The following is a 21,279-nucleotide window of genomic DNA, read 5'->3' on the forward strand; positions in this document are numbered from 1 at the left end:
CGCCTATATCCACATTCTAAACCCGGGTACATAATATTGTCGGCTTTGACAATGAAAAAATGACTAACATCTTCAAACAATACAAATTGACATCTCCCAAACCAGTATTAACAGACGCCAAGAAAAAGAAAAACATGTTTCATTTTTTATTCAGAAATAGCCTATTTCAGAGGAGGCAAATAATATTAATATTCTTTAACGTTGATTGAGACAGAAGCTTTAGCCTACGTTTGGCTAATTTCCCTATGGATTCAACACTTTGTTTAATCGTTGAACTAGAATATGGATCGCATGTATAACCGACTCACTTTTGTTGAATGGCATTTTTTTAATAGAAAAAAAACTGTGAAGGTGATATTGACTTTTGCCTGGAAAAAGAAACGCATCGAGTTGCTTACATTTGCATCATTGTTCCGCACATAAATACATATACAGATGAGGAAACTGAAGGATATAATAATGGAAGAACATAGCAGCCTTTTTTTTCTCCAAAATCAGAAAATCTAAGATTTGATGGGGGGTGTCGGGGACTGTGTGATAAGGTGTTTGTGAAATGTTTGGGTGTGGAGCTTTTAGAAATATGCTTTCATAGCAATATGCTTCCAATTTCACGACGAACCAAATGTGTTTCTCGTTTTGACTAGGCTATATTAAAAGGAGCCCCGTTTGATAAAGGCATGTTCTCACGACGACGATGTAGACTAGGATAAAGCTTAATTAATCCTCACAAAAGACCAATCCATTTGGTAGATGAATAGAAAACATTTCTGAGATGTCCGTCACACAGTCGTTGCGAAAGGAAATGGTACAACTACAATTCAATAAATGTGGCATAAGGAGAATTCATTCAATATGCTTGAATGAATGGCACGAATGGCTTGAACATTAAAACAATTTATAGCCTAACTTCTTTCCAATTTTACAACGTCGATTTGATCCTTCTTTTAAAAAATGTGTAGTCTAACTACAGACATGATAATAACCTATGAAACAAAGGGGGATATAGTGTAATTTTTAAACATAACATGGGCCTATGTGACTTTATGTTGTAGAAAAAAACGAGTTCATGATAAAGTCTCAGATTTCACTGGTTTCCGAGATGCATAGGATAGAATAACATGCAGTCCTATGCTTACAAAATGCCTTATGGGCTAGTCTTAATTCATGCAAACTTCATGAGCAAGTCCGCCTCAGAAGGCTTGTAATGTTGTCCGACGTCGTAGTGATGCAACTTTTCAAACGTTGTAGAATAGTGCAGTGAGCCTATATTGTGATGCCAGAGAGAAAGAGAGCGTACTCGGAGTGCGGTGCGCACTGCATGAATGTCGTCGGCCTTGGAGGCTCGGACACAATGAAGAGATGAATAGTAATTGTAGCACCTGGCCGCTAGATGGCAGGGTAGCCAAAGTCCTATTGTCGCCAGTTAATAGGCCACCCGCCTGTGAAAGTGCCTCTGAGGAGTGACATTGTGAAAACAAATGTTCAAAAAGTGCCTACATGTTTGCAAAATGGGAAAACATCATGCCAGGAAATAAAAACTAAACTAACCCCTGACTAAGCATACAAGGAGAATAGAAGGAAAAACAATTATCAGTAGCCTACAATATTGATCTTTTCTGGACAACAATTTAGAGTTAAATATCTGTTTATTTATAATCAGATGTAAAATATGAAGACAGTAAAAAAAAAAGAAAAGTATATCCTTATGTCACCAAATATTGTAACTGTTTAGGGCAATATACAGTGCCTTCAGAAAGTATTTATACACCTTGACTTATTCCACATGTTGTTGTCTTACAGCCTGAATTGAAAATGTATTACATCTTTTTTTCTCATCCATCTCCACACAACATAAAATGACAAAGTGAAAATATGTTTTTAGAAATGTTTTCAAATGGATTGAAAATTAAGTACAGAAATGTTCATAAGTATTCACACCCCAGAGTCAATACTTTGTAGAAGAACCTTTGGCAGCGATAACAGCTGTGAGTCTATTTCTGGGTAAGTCTCTATGAACATGCCACACCTGGATTGTACAACATTTCCCCATTATTCCTATTCAGAATTCTTCAAGCTCTGTCAAATTGGTTGTGGGTCATTGCTAGACAACCATTTTCAGGTTTTGCAATAGATTTTGCCATAGATTTAAGTCAAAACTGTAACTTGGCCACTCCGGAACATTCACTGTCTTCTTGGTAAGCAACCAGTGTCAATGTTGCCTTGTGTTTTAGGTTATTGTCCTGCTGAAAGGTGAATTTATCTTCCAGAGTCTGAAGGAAAGCAGACTGATCCAGGTTTTCCTCTAGGATTTTGCCTGTGCTTAGCTCAATTCCATTTCTATTTTATCCTGAAAAACTCCCCAGTCCTTAATGATTACACATATACCCATAAGATGATGCAGCCACCACAATGCTTGAAAATATGGAGAGTGGTACTCAGAAATGTTTTGTATTGGATTTGCCCCAAACAAACACTTTGTATTCAGGACAAGTGAATTGCTTTGCCATGTTTTTTGCAGTATTATTTTAGTGCCTGGTTGGAATATTTTTATTCTGTACAGGCTTCCTTCTTTTCACTTTGTGTATTAGGTTAGTATTGTGGAGTAACTATAATGTTGTTGATCCATCCTCAGTTTTCTCCAGTCACAGCTATTAAACTCTGTAACTGTTTTAAAGTCACCATTGGCCTCATGGTGAAATCCCTGAGCGGTTTCCTTTCTGTCTGGCAACTGAGTTAGGAAAGATGCCTTTATCTTTGTAGTGACTGGGTGTATTGATACACCATACAAAGTGTCATAACTTTACCATGCTCAAAGGAATATTCAGTGTTTGTTTTTTTAGTTTTTTTTACCCATCTATGAATAGGTACCCTTCTTTACAAGGTATTGGAAAACCACCCTGGTCTTTGAGGTTGAATCTGTGTTTGAAATTCACTGCTTGACTGAAGGACCTTACAGATAACTGTATGTGTGGGGTACAGAGATGAGGTCATTTCTTTTATGTCTGTGTTAAAAACACTATTATTGCACACAAAGTGAGTCCATGCAACTTGGGACTTGAAAAGCACATGTTTACTCCTGAATTAATTTAAGCTTGCCCTAAGAAAGGAGTTGAATACTTATTGACTCAAGACATAAGCTTTTGATTTTTAATTCATCTGTAAAACAAACAATTCCACTTTGACATAATGGGTTATTGTTTTTGTAGGCCAGTGACCAAAAATCTAAATGTAATCAATTTTAAATTCAGGCTGTAACACCAATATGTGGAAAAAGTCGAGGGGTGTGAATACTTTCTGAAGGCAATGCACATACCATTTTAATATAATGTACAGCATATTATTATTATTATTTGCTTTTTAAAATACCTACATTCAAGTAAGACAAGACCCAATTTATCCATTCTTTTGCTAAAGGAATCCCCACCAACACACACCCATAACCTTCAAAACGAATGACTGCAGAGTACCATTACATTGACTACCTCCAATATGATGTCCCACTCCATTTGACACTACCGTAACGCAGATCTGAATCAGAGTAGCTCTGGTTTGTTCCAGAGAGTGGGGAAGCTGCAGTACCATTTACAAATCCTTAGTTTTATATCATGTGGATGGGCAGACAATGGTGAGAGACCATCCTCTACTGGTCCTTTAACTTGGGTGTTCTATAATTAGTTTTTTTTATCACCCTTTCAATTGAATTAATTTTACCTTCCATAGGGTACTGAATTCGCACCTCAAAAAGTATAAACGTTCTTTTCATTATAAAACATTTAAAATATACTCGAGATTCATGCTGTCACTCAGACATATTCATTCATGCATGCATTTATGCACAGTAAGTGAGTGCTCCAACACACACACACTTTTATATTGCTATCCTTGTGGGGGCCAAAGAATTTATTCCCATCCAAAATCCTATTTTCCCTAACCCCTAAATCTAACCTTAACCCCAAACTATACCTAACCCTAACTCCTAACCGTAACCCCTAGCCCCAACCTTAATTCTAACCCTAACCCCTAAGCCTAAAATAGCATTTTCCTTGTGAAGACCAGCAATATGTCCTCACTTGTCTGAATTATCCCTGTTTTACTATCCTTGTGAGGACTTCTGGTACCCACAAGGACAGTAACCCCCCCCCACACACACACACACACACACACACACAAAACAATTATGTGAATGATGGGACGGGAAAGAGTGGCATACAGTAGGCAGAGCACACGGGTGTGAGAGAGCCACATTTGACCCCTGACATCTCAACATGGACAATATTAAACAACTGTCTGAGCTATGGGGTGTGTGTGAATGACTGTGTTGATGTATGTTGGGGGATAAAGTACAGTACATGGACTGATTCAAGGTTTGATCCCAAGGAAAAGAAAGACACCATTATTGAAGGAACCACCACAGAGATAAATGCAACACTGGTTTCCCCCTCCTCCTCCCTTTCCTATGTGTTTATAATGGTGCGGTTGGAACGAAGAGATGGGGGAATCTTGTTGTGCCTTCATTTGTCCATAATGCGTTCCATCTTGGGGTTGATGAAAGAGAAGCCTGCAAAGGCTGTCTGGTCCATAGAGTCGATTAGGTTCTTGTCCGTGTGGGAGAGGCGGGGCTTCTCACTCAGGAACTCCCGGTCAAAGTTGTTGCAGTCATTGGGGCCTTTCTGTGATTGGCAGAGAAGGGCTGTCAGTTCAACAAGAGACCAATAACATCATTCACAACACAACTCCAAATAAACAATTAATATGGTGTAAACAAATCTGAAAAGAACATTAGTGTGTGAGTTTCACTAGCCACAGTTCCATTAAAAGCCAGAGAACCAGATCGTACCACTTTAGGTTTGAAGGGGGGGTCCACCTGTCTCTTCTCCAGGGCAGGCCAGTTGAGGGTCTTGAAGAAGGAGTGGCTGCGGATGTTGTCCACCACACCTAGCCTGCGACTGGGGTCTCTTTCAAACAGCTAGGGATGGGGAACAGAGACACGCAACAGCTTTGGGACAAGCATCCAGCTTGGGTTTAAGGTGTGTGTTTTTGCGCCTGCATGTGTGAAAGCTTGTGAGTGTTTAGACGGGCAGGGTTGAGAGGGATATAATAGCAAGGTAACAAGGGTGTGGGAACATTGCTTGCATATGTAAGGGAAAATAACCTTTTAATCACAGGCAACATTGTGTCATTCCAATGCCTGTCTTTCTCTGTAAGTCTAGGTGCGGCTGTGTGTGAATGTCTGTGTGCATGGCTAGTGTTGATGAAACTCAGGTGAAATTGCAAGACTGATTGCATTGTTTACTAGTGGACACCAATCTGCCACCCACTGTCACAGACTTACAGGCACACAATGTTGTGAAAAGGAGGTCAAGGCTGTGTGGGGAGTTAGTGAGAGAAGAGAATGAGCAGCAGCTGCACCTTCTCCAACAGGTCCTTAGCCTCCTTGGTGATCCAGCGAGGGTAGTGAGGCACGTCCATCCTGATGGACTCAAACAGCTCATCCTCGTCATCACCCTGGAACGGAGACTGGCCAATCAGCATCTCATACACCAGTACCCCAAACGACCACCAGTCCACGGAGAAGGTGTACTTCTGTCCCAGCAGGATCTGAGGATGGACAGACATACACATGGACAATGTTAAGAGTCATCTTCGACAGTCAGGGTCAAAACACAGACTTACAAATACAGGACAGAGTGTGTAAATTGCTTTACAAACAGAATCCTACAATACCCTATCCTGCACAGACACAGTCACACACACACACACACACACACCTCTGGTGCGATGTAGTCCGGCGTCCCACAGAAAGTGGTGGCCCGATTATCTCCAAACACGTTCTCCTTGCACATCCCAAAGTCAGCGATCTTAATGTGGCCGTCTCTGTCCAGCATCACATTGTCCAGCTTCAGGTCCCTGTAGCAGGGAAGGGTTGGGAGGGGAGGGTCCATCTACTAAGCGCTAGTACAGGGATGAATAAGGGAAATCAAGTGCAAGGCCAGACGAGACCATTAAAGTTCATTGATCTCACCTGTAAATTATTCCTTTGGAGTGGAGGAACTGCAGTCCAATTATGATCTCTGCTGAGTAGAACCTGGAGGAGAAGAGTGGTAGAGGGCAAATTACTTTGGGTGCATCATCCCTACGAAAGGCCTACAGTCTGCCCTTAACCTGCTATGAAACTGTCGTGGGTGAGTTCTAAGTAAATAACTACTTCGTTTCTGGTGGATAGTGAACACTGTAGTCTGTCACTCACGTGGCTCTGTAGAGGTCAAAGCGACCCTTATCCTGTATGTGGAACATCAGGTCTCCTCCATTCAGGTACTCCATCACGAAAAACAGGTGTTCCTGGTAACACACACACACACACACACACACACACACACACACACACACACACACACACACACAATCCTATCAGTTAAACTACTGTCTAAACACCCAAGTCGAGTGACACACATCAGTCTGATGAACAATTGTTCCAGGAGGGCTGTGCGTGTGGAGGTAGTGATGGATGGAGAGGGGTAGGGGTCTCACCCTGGTCTGGAAGGTGGAGTAGAGGTGTGTGAGGAAGGGGTTGTCCCAGGCCAGGGCCAGGACTCTCTTCTCCACCATGGTACACTCCACATCATCATCCATCAGAACCACATCTTTCTTTAGGGCCTTCACAGCAAAGTACTGCCCTCGCCCCCTCAGCTCAGCCAGCAGGACCTGGAGCACCACACAGGAGAGGTGATACAGCAGGGCTGCATACTCATGTTGAACATACTAAACTATCAGACCAGAGCAGGCCATTTTGTTAGGTTACAGCCTTATTCTAAAATGTATTCAATTGTTTTTCCCCCCTCATCAATCTACACACATTCCATAATGAATTTAGAAATGTTTGCTATTTAATAAGACATAAAAAAACGGAAATATCACATTTATATAAGTATTCAGACCCTTTACTCAGTACCTTGTTGACGCACCTTCAGCAGCGATTACAGCCTCGAGTCTTCTTGGGTATGACACTACAAGCTTGATATGGGAGTTTCTCCCATTCTTCTCTGCAGATCCTCTCAAGCTCTGTCAGGATGGATGGGGAGTGTTGACGCACAGCTATTTTCATGTTTCTCCAGAGACGTTCGATGGGGTTCAAGTCCAGGCTGTGGCTGGGCCACTCAAGGACATTCAGAGACTTGTTCCGAAGCCACTCGTGCGTTGTCTTGGCTGTGTGCTTAGGGTCGTTGTCCTGTTGGAAGGTGAACCTTCGCCCCAGTCTGAGGTTCTGCGCGCTCTGGAGCAGATTTTCATCAAAGATCTCTCTGTATTTTGCCCCGTTCATCTTTCCCTCGATCCTGACTAGTCTCCCAGTAACTGCAGCTGAAATAAATTCCCACAAAATGATGCTGCCACACTATGCTTCATCGTGTCATCAGACCAGAGAATCTTGTGTCTTTTACTGAGGAGTGGCTTCCGCCTGGCCACTCTACCATAAAGGCCTGATTGGTAGAGTGCTGCAGAGATGGTTGTCCTTCTGGAAGTTTCTCCCATCTCTACAGAGGATCTCTGTAGCTTTTTCAGAGTGAGCATCGGGTTCTTGGTCTTCTCCCTGACAGAGGCCCTTCTCCCCAGATTGCTCAGTTTGGCCAGGCGGCCAGCTCTAAGAAGAGTGTGGTTCAAAACTTCTTCCATTTAAGAAAGAATGAAACCACTGTTTGTGGGGACCTTCAAATGCTGCAGAAACGTTTTGGTACCCTTCCCCAGATCTGTGCCTCGACACAATCCTGTCTCGGAGCTCTACAGACAATTCCTTCGACCTCATGGCTTGGTTTTTGCTCTGACATTCACTGTCAACCGTGTGACCTTACATAGACAGGTGTGTTCCTTCCCAAATCATGTACAATCAATTACATTTACCACAGGTGGACACCAATCAAGTTGTAGAAACATATCAAGGATGATCAATGAAAACAGGATACACCTGAGCTCAATTTTGAGGCTCATAGCAAAGCATCTGAATACTTATGTAAATAAGATTATGGGGTATTTTGTATAGATTGATGAGAAAATGTTCTTATGGAATCCATTTTAGAATAAGGCTGTAATGTAACAAAACGTGGAAAAAGTCAAGGGGTCTGAATACTTTCTGGATGCACTGTAGCTATTCCAACAACAGATAACACGGGTCACATACTAACTAAACCACTACAGTAAGTTGGCTCTCAGCAGTTGAAGAGTGCCCTGGAACCTTTCAGACAAAGCGGTATTAGCAAGTGATGTGTTTGAAGGCCATTGAGTCTGTGTGCATGGGTGTCAGGGGCATGAGCATGAGGAACGTAGCAGTGGTTGTACTGTACCTTGCCAAAGCTGCCCTTGCCCAGCACCTTGTGGAACACAAAGCTGTCAATGGTGAGGCGGGTCTTGGGGGTGATGCTGGCTGGGGCAGGGCTACCTCCCTCCCACAGCTTCTCATAGCCTTCTGTTGAACACACACACACAAAGAGATGGGCATAATGTCAATAGATGCATACACACATAAAGACCCACAAAAAACAATAGAGAACTAAAGACCTACATTGTTAAGGACCAAAATATTGTTTACTGCAGAATAGCATGTGCTCTCAACTGCAGCAGTGACAGCTTCTTACCACTAGGGTCCGCTCCTGGGCTTTTGTTGAAGTCCTGGTAGATTCCAATGTCGGTTGACTCAGAGTTGCTGGATTCAGACCGTCTTGTGGATTTCTGAAGAGGTATAATGCTATTACAATAAGGTTATGAATGTGCATTCATGACTCCATAAAATACATGAGTATGTTTGAATGTGGGTATGACCAGGTGTCCCTGGCTTTCTCACTTGGCTAACTTGGTTGAGGGCCTCAGCCAGGAGTTTCTGGTTGATTCCACAGAGATTTCCCACTTTCTTCTCACATTTGTGATGGGAGTTCATTCCACAGTCTGACAGGAGAGAGGAGAGAAGAGTAAGACAGTAGCTGGGAGAAAATGGAGGGAAATAAATAAGAGGCAGAGTTCAAATATTGGGTGGATTGAAGATTGTTCTCTCTCTATCAAACACTATTGTAAATAAATACAACCCATATTTATATATTTTCCCTTTTGTACTTTAACTATTTGCTCATCGTAACAACACTGTATATAGACATAATATGACATTTGAGTGTAATGTTAACTGTAAATGTGTTATTGTTTATTTTACTTCTGTTTATTATCTATTTCACTTGCTTTGGCAATGTAAACATATGTTTCCCATGCAAGAAAGCACCTTAAATTGAAATTGAATTGAGAGAGAGACACACAGAGACAGAGATGGAGGCCACACACCTACCTTCACACTTGAGGCCCTGCTTGACCATTCCCCAGAGCATACTGCCACAGTGGTCACAGAAGGTAGGGCTCATGTAGTTGTGGATCTTGAAGCGATGTGGCATGTCGATCTTAAAGCGCTCCTTCTGGAACTGTGGATATACAGAGCTCCCGTCATCAATGAGCTAGTCTATAGTACCCATGGGCACTGTCTGTGGGGCCCCACAGGGAGAAAGAGAGAGGGGACAGGGGCACACACCTACACCGTTAACTTGTGGACTGACTCCACCCTCTCTTCCCTCACAGCACTGACTTGCCAACCACTCCACCTGTACTGTTCCCATACAGGCCCTGAAGAGAAGGCCTCTCTATCCTAACTGCCACAGGTGCTATAGAGCTGATCCCACGGCTGCAAATACTATGTCTTTCTAGTACTCCATGGCTGCAACACTGCAACACTAGTCAAAAGTGCTCCACTACTGGTAATAACTGTCCTATGCTGAATCCACAGGCACCATACTGGCTACTTTGGTCCCGTGCTAGCTAAATTACAGCTGAATAAAATGAGAAAAAAGAAGGAACCCGCACACTGCTCCTGATAGTATCACTGCTCTTTAATAAGCTTTATGTATCGGCCTCACAGCCTTCGCCAGAGCTCAGATGTGCGAGCGCCTTTTGAATTTTGAGCTAAATTACAGCTGGAATGAAGCACCACTGTTCAGTTTTAAACACAAGCCTATTGATTTGCCTGACACAGTTCTCCTGGTCAAATCTCGTCTTGCCTATTGAGGGATGTAGAATAACGTGGTACAGTTCGCACAGCTGCATGACTCCGATGCGATCAGAGAAAACATGGAAAAATTACGACCCTAGTGAACGTATAAATCAAGGGAATCACTCCATAGAAAACTGATCTTCAAACACCATCTACAGTAGGTTACATGGTGACAGTTGGCCACACAGTATTATATCCAGGTTTTTTATATGTTTTGGGAGGTGAGGTCATGTTGCTCACCATAGTGTCTCTGCTGTTGGCAGCTGTTCCTGTGCACCTCCCGATGATTTTGTCAATACATTTCTTGTGGATGGCGGCGTTGCATTCTGAGACAGAGATAAAGCCACATTAGGGAAAGCTGCTAGTTAAGATATTCACTTATTGATATGAGAAATGCGTGTATATTTTTGGGAGTAAATTATTGCAGAGTGAACGCTTTGGATGTTTCACTCCAAGCACCAAAACAACTTCCATATAGTGAAACATTTTAACGGCAAGGTCAGAGACTCACGTCTGCACTTGTATCCTTGCTTGTTGAATCCCCTGTTTGGAAAGAAAAACAGGGTGAAGATTCATACAATAAATTACTAATCTTTGTGCACTTTTCCCAAAAGGCATACTGACAGATAGTAAGAATATCTCAATATAAAGTATTGACAGTGACAATAAACAATGGTAGTTTAATAGAATGAGAGGAGAGACACTCATTCATCTTTTGCACAAACTATACCATCCACACACACTAGAGACATTGGTCATTCCTCAACCTGTCACCATAAGGCACCAATAGCAACGTTCTCCTCTGGCAGGAAGGGGGCAGCCCTGCACTAGTAATTGTGCTGACATTGTTGGAACATTGCAGCAACACCCTGTGGGTTTTCCCCAGACAGCGACTCACACAGCGACTCACACAGCAACTCACACAGCTCACAGAACAGGCACTGTCAGCCAGTTTTACTGTTATTGTTGGACAGATTGCTCCAGTTATGCATCAATTAGAGCTGTTAATTGGTCTACTTAGAGGCCCCATGGGAGGCTGGTTTTGGGGTAATCAGTCGACTGTCTCTGTACTGTGGTTAACTGCAAAGCCCAGGCATAATACCGTTGTGTAGCAAAACGACACGCTTGTAAAACAGGTTGAAAGCTCAACGGTCTTTGTCATGGTCAGTGTGGTGGTCACGGTGGTGTTTGGATGGGGTGGTCTGCGTCTCTCACCAGACAAACTCCCGGCAGACAGAGCAGAAGGTGGGCTGTCCGAAGAAGGTGGCTGTGAACTCATGGTTCTTGATGAAGTGGACCTTGGCCTGTTTAATGGCTCCTCTCCTTCGGGTCAGTGTCATCGCCCCGTCCTCCTCTTCACACCCCTTCACGTTCGACTTAAACGCTGCTCGGGACACATAACAATATTACAATTCATTATTCTATGTACTCAATCATATACCATTGTGTCTGCTATGGGGGATATTTTTAGATATTGTGTTACATTGTGAGCTAAAAATGGTACCTTGGTGGAAATTAAAAGAGTTTGTAACAATAGAAAATGACAAGTAAAACTGAGTCACCCAGTAAAATACTAGTTGAGTAAAAGTCTAAAAGTATTTGGTTTTAAACATACTTAAATGTAATTGCTAAAATATACTTAATATAATTGTACATTTCTTATATTAAGCAAACCGCACAACTTGTGTTTTTTAAATTTACAGATAGTCAGGGGCACACTCCAACATAATTTACAAACAAAGCATGTGTATTTAGTGAGTGCCAGATCAGAGGCAGTAGGGATGACCAGGGATGTTCTCTTGATATGTGTGTGAATTGGAGCATTTTCCTGTCCTGCTAAACAGGGAAAATGTATGGAGTAAAAAGTACATTATTACAGGAATGTAGAAGTAAAAGTGAAAGTTCTCAAAAATATAAAACCGTAAAATACAAATACACCAAAAAACTAGTTAAGTAATACTTAAGTACTTTACACTACTGCAAAACATAATAATGTGCCCTGTATCTACATTGTTATATTCTAAACCCACATAAATTATTGCCCGTCTACACAGATATCTCAGCATTAGAGATTATACATTTGCTTATTAAAGACATGCTCTGGAACTTTGGCGACTACTAAGTACTTGTTATCCTCCTGCTTTGGGCAGGATGTGTCAATGTGTAGTTCATAAAGTGCATTCGGAAAGTATTATAGAATGTTCTAAAATGTATTAAATTGTTTCCCCCCCATCAATCTACACACAATACCCCATAACGACGAAGTAAAAACAGGTTTTTAGAAATGTTTACAAATGTATAAAAAAAGGAGTAAATATCACATTTACATAATTATTCAGACCATTTACTCAGGACTTTATTGAAGCACAAGTCTTCTTGGGTATGACACTACAAGCTTGGGACACCTGTAATTCGGGAGTTTTTTCCATTCTTCCCTGCAGATCCTCTCAAGCTCTGTCTGGGATGGGGAGCGTTACTGCACAGCTATTTTCAGGTCTCTCCCCCTAGCAATTAGAGTTCTAGCCAATGAACTTCAGCCCCTCACCATTTGAGTGACAGCTAGCAAGATTCACACACAGCAGAGTGAGAGAGAGCGCAATGACTTTTGGTGCACATATGTGACATAAAATATGACATTTTCAGGGGACACTTTTGGCTCGTGAGAGCTACTTTCAGAACTACTGGCTAAAAATTATGCAAAAGTACTGGAGAATCTCTTTAAACATCAAATTGGGGAAGATTAAGGAAAAGTCATCTAAAGAATGAGGTCAGGTCACAATTCTTTGACTTTCAGAGTAAACAGTGAGAATGGCCTTCTGCAAAATGTGGCTGCAGCTGATGCAAACCAGAGACAGAAGAGAAAAGCGAGATACTCTGCTCCCAAATGTTTTGCTAACTAATCTTTCAGGGTGGGGCGAGAACACTAAGTACACCAGAGCCAGCTGTTCCCCTTTCAAGTGAGCATGCCAGATATTATGGAGAAACCGTCAGTTCACGCGGGAAAGTTTAGATGGAGTTTAAGGGAGGTGATACGTGAAAGGCGTTTGTTTTGAATAATCTTGTTGTATGTATTGTATTGATATTATGTATTGTATGTTCATGTTCACGGGGCTCCCTTGCAAATGAGACCCTGGTTTCACGCAAGAGAGGGAAAGCCCACTTACACAGACAGGAACCATGACAATTTTTGTCAATAGTGAATGGCCTGAGTAAACAATCTTATTTATTCACCATATTTGACACAAGCCAAGGGGACTCGGTCAAAGGTCATGGAAAGGCGTGAGAGAGGTAAACAAAGAAAATAAAACTGAAATGACTGTGAGAAGACACAAAAGAGGGTGAAGGAGGAGGACACAGATGGGAAGATGGAGTAAAAGACAGGAGACTAATGAGAAAATGGGAGACTAACACATTTCCTCCTTGCCATCTCATTCCTTTGACTGGTGTGTATGTTTTGAGAGGAGATGCTCCCACCTGCCAACTCTGGACACATGCTGGTGACAGTCGGGGAGAGAGGGCTAATCAGACACATAGGCCTAAAAATACCAGTCTGAGCTGCTTTTCAGGAAACCTGCAGAGAGAGGGGGTATGATGGATGCTGCTCCAGCCTACCCCCTCTCCTACCCTGGGCCGACCCAGAGCAGGTACAGCCTGACTGGGACACTAACACACAGATTCCCCCTGGGTCTGGGTCCTATGCCAGCTCCTAGATACACACAATCCCCCTTCCAGGGCCTGTATGGCTGCTAGGCTGAGCGCCATGTGACAAGCTGGCCTGGCAGCCTGGAGGCCACTGTTTACTCTCTGTAGCCAGTGTGTTTGAGTGCTGGAGAGTACAGAGAGCGACAGAGACATACAGTAAATGCTAGATTGAGAGCCTGTTTGTTTGGCTTACTACCTGCTGTGTCTGTGTCCTCCACAAAGAACTGGACGACCATCTGAATCTTCCCAGAAGGCTGCAGGTCTACCCAGAATTCAGCACAGCCGTTGCCCTTCTTACAGCGCTCAGCCAGCACAGACACACCCACCGTGGCCTCGGCCAATGGCTCCTCCGCGGTCTTCATCAGAACCACTTGGAGGACACGGCCCTCGTAGATGTGGGCATCGAAAGTGGACTTCCAGGCAGGGTACATAGTGGGTTTCCTCTGGACTAGGGTCTTCCCCCGCTCTGGAGAGAGAGAGAGAGACAGGTTACACCACCACCACAACAGCTTACACATGTGCATGACAAAGTGTGTATGTGTACATGTGAAAGGGAGGGAGAGAGAAAAGAGTGTATGTATACACACACACACACACACACACACACACACAATCCTAGTTTGGTAGTACCAGTGGTGTAAAGTAGTTGTGTTTTTGGGGTATCTGTACTAAACTACTTATATTTTTGACAACTTTTACTTCACTACATTCCTAAAGAAAATAATGTAATGTACTTTTACCTCCTTACATTTTCCCTGTTTAGCAGGACAGGAAAATGGTCCAATTCACACACTTATCGAGAGAACATCCCTGGTCATCCCTACTGACTCTTATCTGGCGGACTCACTAAATACACATGCTTCATTTGTAAATGATGTCTGAGTGTTGCTGTGTGCCCCTGGCTATCCGTAAATGAAAAAAAAACAAGAAAATGGTACCTTTTGGTTTGCTTAATATAAGGAATTTGAAATCATTTATACTTTTATTTCTTATACTTAAGTATCTTTTAGCAATAACATTTACTTTTGATACTTGAGTATATTTAAAACCAAATACTTTTACTCAAGTAGTACTTTAGTGAGTGGCTTTCACTTTTACTTGAGTCATTTTCTATTAAGGCATCTCTACTTTCACTCAAGTATTACAATTGGGTACTTTTTCCCCACCACTGAGTAGTACCCCATGGGTAATGCTACTGACCAGTGCTGAGGGACTCCTTCATCTTAATTGCACAGAAGGGAGCATCAGTCAGGGGTGGCAAGATGCCCACATCAAACGCATTAAAGGCTATGCGTAAGAAGGGAGACATGGTGACCACTCATCCAGCAGTCTCCTGTAAAACATAGACAGACACAGTCAGGATTATAATTATGAAATACAGACATAAGTTCACAGCACACAACACATATCCTAAAACAAGAAGTAGACACAGCTGTGGGCAGCGATTGCCAAAGAGACAGGAAATACAGAGGAAGTGGAAGCTACCCACTGTCACACGCCGTGCTAATGCTGAAATAAAGCCCTTCATCAAGACATCACAGAGGGAAGAGAGACTGTTGTGAAAGACTCCGAAGAAAATCCCTCTCCCGTTCCGCAAACTGTGTGAGAGAATGAGAACAATACAAGCCAGCGAAAAAAAGGAGAATCAGACAGAAAAATCAATGGGATCAGATTCACATGACATATTAATTCCCTGAGAGGGAGTGTTCTAAATCTGGTGCGCTGGCATTTCCTTCCCCTCCGCTAATAGTGTCCATCCACCCTGCTCCTTTAGATGTGTTTTTCTGGCTGATATAGACAGACACGGATCAGACCATTGAGATGTAGTCCTAGGGGTCCTTCTCTGGGTAATGAGGCCAACCAGATCCCTACTCCTGCAAGAGCCTTCCATATTTGACCCAAAAAGGTTGAGGTCGGTTTTGCCGATATAGTGATATAGAACCCCTACCAGAGCAGAACCCAGGAGCATCATAGAGGAGAGGAAACAACACCGTGATGAGGTCTGTGAGCTCTCAGAACTGAGTGTTAGCAGAGCTGACTGGATATGCAACAGAGGACCATGGCCAGCACGCTTTTTGTGACCTTGACGTTCTTACGAACCACAAAAGGTCTGACAACGTTGCTCATATGCCCCCAAAGCTACACTAACTACTAATTGTGCCCCGCGATAAAATCAGGGAGGGACTGTGGCTCTGTTTCCAACCATTAGTAGGTTAGTCACATGCGATATCTCAGACAGCACTGGCCCGATTTTAGAATTAGAATCATTTGGGGGGGGTGCTTATATTTGTCCTGTTACGAAACGTGTTTTTTGTTGCATATCCCAACTCGCCCTGAGACAACCGCAGGGAGTGGGGTCACGGTCAGGGGTCACCGTTGTACAGCGCCCCTGGAGCACTTTGCCTTGCCCAAGGGCACAGCAACGGATTCTTTTCACTTTGTCAGCTCTAGTATTCAAACCAGCAACTTTTCAGTTACTGGCCCAACGCTCTAACCGAGGCTACCTGCTGGCCAGAATTTGATAAAACTTGGGTGAACGATGAGTCTTGCCATAGAGATCCGGCATTTGCAACATTACAATGATTGGCCCAAGGCGGGAGCTATAGTAATCTCGATTGGCCCAACGGGGGGCGACATGCCTTGTTTTCATATGACAGGCTGCACACCTTGAAAGGATCCATAACGTTGGCTGAATAAATGTGAACTGGTAAGTCCAGTAAGACTGGTCACTCAGCTTACTCCTCCCAGCAATTTCAAAAAGGTGACAGCAGTCCTCTTCAGTTGCTTATTAAAGAATTTCATGTCGTTTCTGGGATTATGACACCTCTTGTTCTTCCACTAGATTTTGTGGAATCCATGTCTTGCATAACGCAACAGGACCAATGGACAGTGAGTGGTGAGCTACCTTCTTATATCAGAAAGGCTACTTCAGAACGGAAAATTAGAGGAGCAGAGCTACAAATCGTATGAGTTAGCATGCCAAAGAGGCAGAATTAGCCTACATCATAATCCCCCAAGCAGCCATGAAATCCCACAGAATTCCTTCAAGAATTTCCACAGTGGTTTTCTTATGAGCTTTGTGTCATAACTACCCTACTTTCCTCTTTTGAGTCTTTGTGAGCATAATCATGTGGATTAACGAAGAGTATTTTCAGAGAAGTACTACTCCCTTGTAACCCAGCTACGGATACATCTCATGACTCAAGCCACTTGGCTGTCCTGTGGCTGTTCATATCAAAGCTCTATAGTGTTACAACAGTGTAGTACTCTGTGTACATGTGGTATTAGCAAAGGATATGATATGGTCTTATCCTTTAACTTCTCAGCAAGCAGTGTATGTATGCACTGCCAATGTACTGCCATAGTGGTACAGAGTGCCCTTGGGTGTAAAACGTTTTTAAAAAATCAGGACACTGCTTTGTTTTCATGCTCATTTTCACATTATTTCATGTCATTACCTGGGTTAGCTAGGTAGTCTAGAACACCTTGTGGCTTTCAGCTCACGGCGACTGAAGTCAGAACTTGTTCTGGTTTCATTAGGTTAGAATAAAATGAGCTGGTCCATGTTTGTAGACTGGTTTTCCTCCAATACCATTCTATGTAGGGTTACTGTCTGAGCTGGTTTAGTTTTAAATCGATGAACATGTCCACACTGTCTGGCTTGGATCTGGTTTCTCTGTGTCTGAAGGACAGTAGTTCGGAGCAGCCTGAAGTCAATAGGGGTAAAACAGTTGAGTGAAACTCTACCAGTCTTCCTTCGCACACACGCACACAGCTTCAGGAAGTAGACTTTGGAATTAACCTGGCAACCAGTCGAAAAGCAACTATAGACTCAGTGCCAGCGGTCAAACAGCTCACAGTAATACATTGCAAAACACTGTAAAATACCAGCATACACATAGCAATTTAATTTGCGCTCTATTGTAGACAGGCAGCCATATACACATACAGTGCTGTAAAAGAGAGCTGTTGTCTCCCCAAAGAGAGTGGAAAACATTTGCAAAGGCATCTGGGGAGAGAGTGGGCAGAGAAAATAGGAGAAGAGAGGGGAAAGAGGGAGATGGAGGGGAACCGTGGAGAGGGGCAGCATACTGGAAGGCAGGCTAGTTGTCATTTGTAAAAAATGAAACATGACCAACATGCAGACTATGGACCTCGAGCGGGGAGTCAGAGACATCCATTTGGACAGACCACTGATAGAATAGGTTTCTGTGTGTTGAAGTCCTCAATTGTGCTATTTAGATTAGGCTGTTATGTAAATATTACGCTTGTGTGCTGGAATTAAAAGGGCCAGAGAAAGCATAAATATACAACTGGAATGTCACATGTTAGGTCTGTGTTTATAATATAGTAGCTACATGTGGCATGTCTTTATGGATGACACACAGTAACATGCAGACACAAGGAACGCTGAAAGTACACCAATGAGGAAGTTAAGGAGTAGTTACTGAAACAAGACGAGAAAAAATGAGGGCTGGGTGACACATTTCCAGTTAAATGTCACCATATACATCACCAAGGAATATGCAAATGACACAGTTGTGACCTTCAAGGAAGTAATACTTATTGAAATGAATACTTAGGTGGGATTTTTACTGCAATGTCTAGTTATGGTCTAGTTATATGTAACTATATACAGTAAATCCCTATGTAGGGTATATTAACTCTTCAGAGGACATGTTTGAAGGAGGAACATTTCTTGGAACAAGACTAGTGTGAGATAAAGCACGATTAGTCATACAGTACATCTCAATATTCTCCACCAAGTATACAGTACTCCAGAAGACAAGTGAAACTTCCAGTGAATAGAACTGACTGAAAGAAGTGATTAGTTCCCATGTGACCACTTCTTGGTCTCTTTCATAACAATCTCATTCTACTGCTCCTTTAGTTGATTCTAAAAACAAATGATAGAAACAGCAGCATGAGCAGAGACATAGCCACGATTATGTCTGGCTTTGGCGCTATACCGTTTATGCAGTATACTGGGGTATTTTGAAATACTCAATAATTAGAATTTTTATTAGGATCCCCATTAGCCAACGCCGTAACGTTAGCTGATCTTCCCGGAGTCCATCCCCAATTCGTTTTTGACAATTGTTTACACATGATTTCTGAAACTATGGCTCCTTTTCTCTAGATTCTACCCACAAAACCCACACACCTCTTGCAAAACCAAACACTTAATTCAAAACTATTTTAACTCTTCTCAAAATGGTGCTTTTGCATCAAAACTCTAAATACAAACCATCAAATGATTAGCTCCTATACACGCCAACTACACATGGATGTGACAAATGAAAAACACTACTATCTTGTCTTTTACATGTTCAGTGGAGTCCATGGCAGTTTGTCATAGCACTCACATGTACATGTATGTGCACAAATATATACAATATGTATGCATATTCAGTATATATTTACACTATAAACAGAAATGCAAGGGGGGAAAAATTTAATATATTTCTTTCTCAAAACATTGTATTTTCATCCAGATTTCAGGATGAACAGTAAACAGACAAAACAAATATAGTAGAAGATAAACAAATAGGATTGCTTCTATAAAGAAAAAAATTCAATTAGGGTGCATCCTGTCTCCTATTTGGGTCTGGCCACAGCACCTCATCAACATTACAAGCGATGTTCTCTCTGGCTAAACAGCGGGGGAAGTAGCGTCTGGAGTGGCGTATCCAGCCCTGGCATGGCCCCTCGTCTATGTCACCACAGGTCTCCTCCTTGTCCTCGTCCCCCTCTTACCCTCACTCCTCCTCCTCTAAATCACTCTCCAAAATTGGCCTCCATTGTTGTCCAAAACAAGAAAGCCAACCTGAAGCCTATTTATAGTGCTCAAGCTCTGATTTCTATGGGTTTAGGTAATCGTTAAATGAGTGTGGCATTTTGAATGGCAGTGTTTTCCAAACCAAACACAAGACCTATTAGTTTTGAATGATGTGTCTAATGTAGAGAACTGTGTTTAGTGTTTTGCACAAAGTGTGTTTTATAATTACAAACTGAGTGTAAAGCAGATAATGTGCTTGCAGTTTTGCAGACTTGGTCTGAAGATTAGGTACACGAGTTAATGGTTTTACTGAGTGTGCCACTTTTAGTGTGTAAGCGATTGTAAAAAAAAAAAAAAAAAAACTAGTAAGACATTACAATTACAAATGAAGACTTTACAAACATTTAACAAGTAGACAATACAGACAATTAAAATATCTGACAGGAAACACATTTAACATTCAGTTGATACTTTCTATTTCCTCTCCAGTCATATGGTCTTTCACATTAGATGTTGTTTTATTTTTTTCTTTAAGGTGGATTTACTTTTTTCCTGAGAAAAATGGATTGGTAAAGAGTTCCAGTCAGCTATGCCTCTATATAAAACTGTAGATTTAAGGCTATTTGTCCTTGCCTTGGGTTGTGTTATATGCCCTGAATTTACCTGTCTGGTTTGATGGTTATGCGTTTTGCTAGTATGTACCAACTGGCCTGAAAATGAGTATCAATACCGTCATTTTTGGGGGGTGGTGCGCAACACCAGGGGTTCCCAAACTTTTGGGGGCTGGCTCAGGAACCCTTTTTGTGATAATTTATAGTTTATAGCAGTTTTACCATCTAAGATGTGCCAAATATGCATTTGGTTTGTTCATTTGCTAGCTACATGTAAGTAGCTAGCTTGCAAGAGCAAGCTTCTTGGTTACAGCGGAGACAAACAATCCCCTCCTGGTTCAGGATCCCTGCTGCCTAAATGTGTTTTGTGCGTGCAGCAAGCTATGAGTAGCCTTTTAAAATAGTAGTATAACATTATGAGCTGGGTTGTCTGCCCTTGCAATTAGCTAGGGTCTGCTATGACCCTTCGTTAGTAATTTGTTAGCATTTTTCTTTCACTACAGCAACAAAAACAGTTTGGAATTAAATGGCACCCCTTGTGTGCACTTCCAGTAAGACTGTATACTCCGGTATGGTACAGCAACGACATGGAAATCTGGATACCACCAAAGCCCTCTGGTTACATCTTCATAAAGATATCTTTAGGTAAGGGATATACATGCGTAGAGAGGTAGGCATACAGCAGAGAGACGTCTTTAGAGGGGGAGGGAGTGGCCTTAGCATTAACCACAGGGCCCTGCCCAAACAGGGCAGGCAGGTTTAGGCCGAGAGCTTCGTTTTGGCTACATTATCACTATTATGAGTTGCCCTGCCCTGCTTTCTATGGGAAAGGGACAATGACAGTGTGTTTGGGTCATGTCATCATGGGGAGGTTCCTGTAATTCAGCATCGTTACAGACTCTTGGTTGCTCCCGACATAGTATTCATTCCAAAGGTTAGTAAAGTAACCTTTCCCTGCTCACAAATCGGTTAAAATCACATGATGCACACCAGATTGTGGCATCAGTGTCTCTGGATGATGTCATCGGAAACATCTTTTGGATTACAAAACATATGTTGATGTTGGGTTGGTGGCTGGAGATGAATTTGATGTTGAAAAAGAGTGACATTTCCCT

General features: G+C 42.3%; 1 protein-coding gene across 3 annotated transcripts in view; it reads right to left on the bottom strand.

Moving 5' to 3' along the window:
* Positions 1-3,133: 3,133 nt before the first annotated feature.
* LOC115207643 (protein kinase C delta type) overlaps positions 3,134-21,279 on the bottom strand; it is a 46,455-nt gene continuing 28,309 nt past the window's right edge. The window contains exons 2-18 of one of the 3 annotated variants that reach the window (XM_029774938.1): positions 15,264-15,372; positions 14,975-15,107; positions 13,971-14,240; positions 11,288-11,456; positions 10,584-10,615; positions 10,313-10,398; positions 9,320-9,449; positions 8,831-8,931; positions 8,625-8,718; positions 8,334-8,455; positions 6,529-6,702; positions 6,248-6,339; positions 6,023-6,085; positions 5,769-5,907; positions 5,410-5,598; positions 4,838-4,966; positions 3,134-4,670 (exon numbers count right to left, since the gene is read on the bottom strand). In XM_029774938.1, coding sequence (XP_029630798.1) covers positions 4,512-4,670; positions 4,838-4,966; positions 5,410-5,598; positions 5,769-5,907; positions 6,023-6,085; positions 6,248-6,339; positions 6,529-6,702; positions 8,334-8,455; positions 8,625-8,718; positions 8,831-8,931; positions 9,320-9,449; positions 10,313-10,398; positions 10,584-10,615; positions 11,288-11,456; positions 13,971-14,240; positions 14,975-15,083 — 2,058 coding nt within the window. In that variant the 5' untranslated portion in view covers positions 15,084-15,107; positions 15,264-15,372 and the 3' untranslated portion in view covers positions 3,134-4,511. Of the gene's footprint in view, positions 4,671-4,837; positions 4,967-5,409; positions 5,599-5,768; positions 5,908-6,022; positions 6,086-6,247; positions 6,340-6,528; positions 6,703-8,333; positions 8,456-8,624; positions 8,719-8,830; positions 8,932-9,319; positions 9,450-10,312; positions 10,399-10,583; positions 10,616-11,287; positions 11,457-13,970; positions 14,241-14,974; positions 15,108-15,263; positions 15,373-17,232; positions 17,500-21,279 lie in introns of those variants that run through there. The other 2 variants (XM_029774939.1, XM_029774936.1) reach the window with 2 other exon arrangements.

This window comes from Salmo trutta, chromosome 14 (genome assembly GCF_901001165.1).
Source record: "Salmo trutta chromosome 14, fSalTru1.1, whole genome shotgun sequence".
Lineage (NCBI taxonomy): Eukaryota > Metazoa > Chordata > Actinopteri > Salmoniformes > Salmonidae > Salmo > Salmo trutta.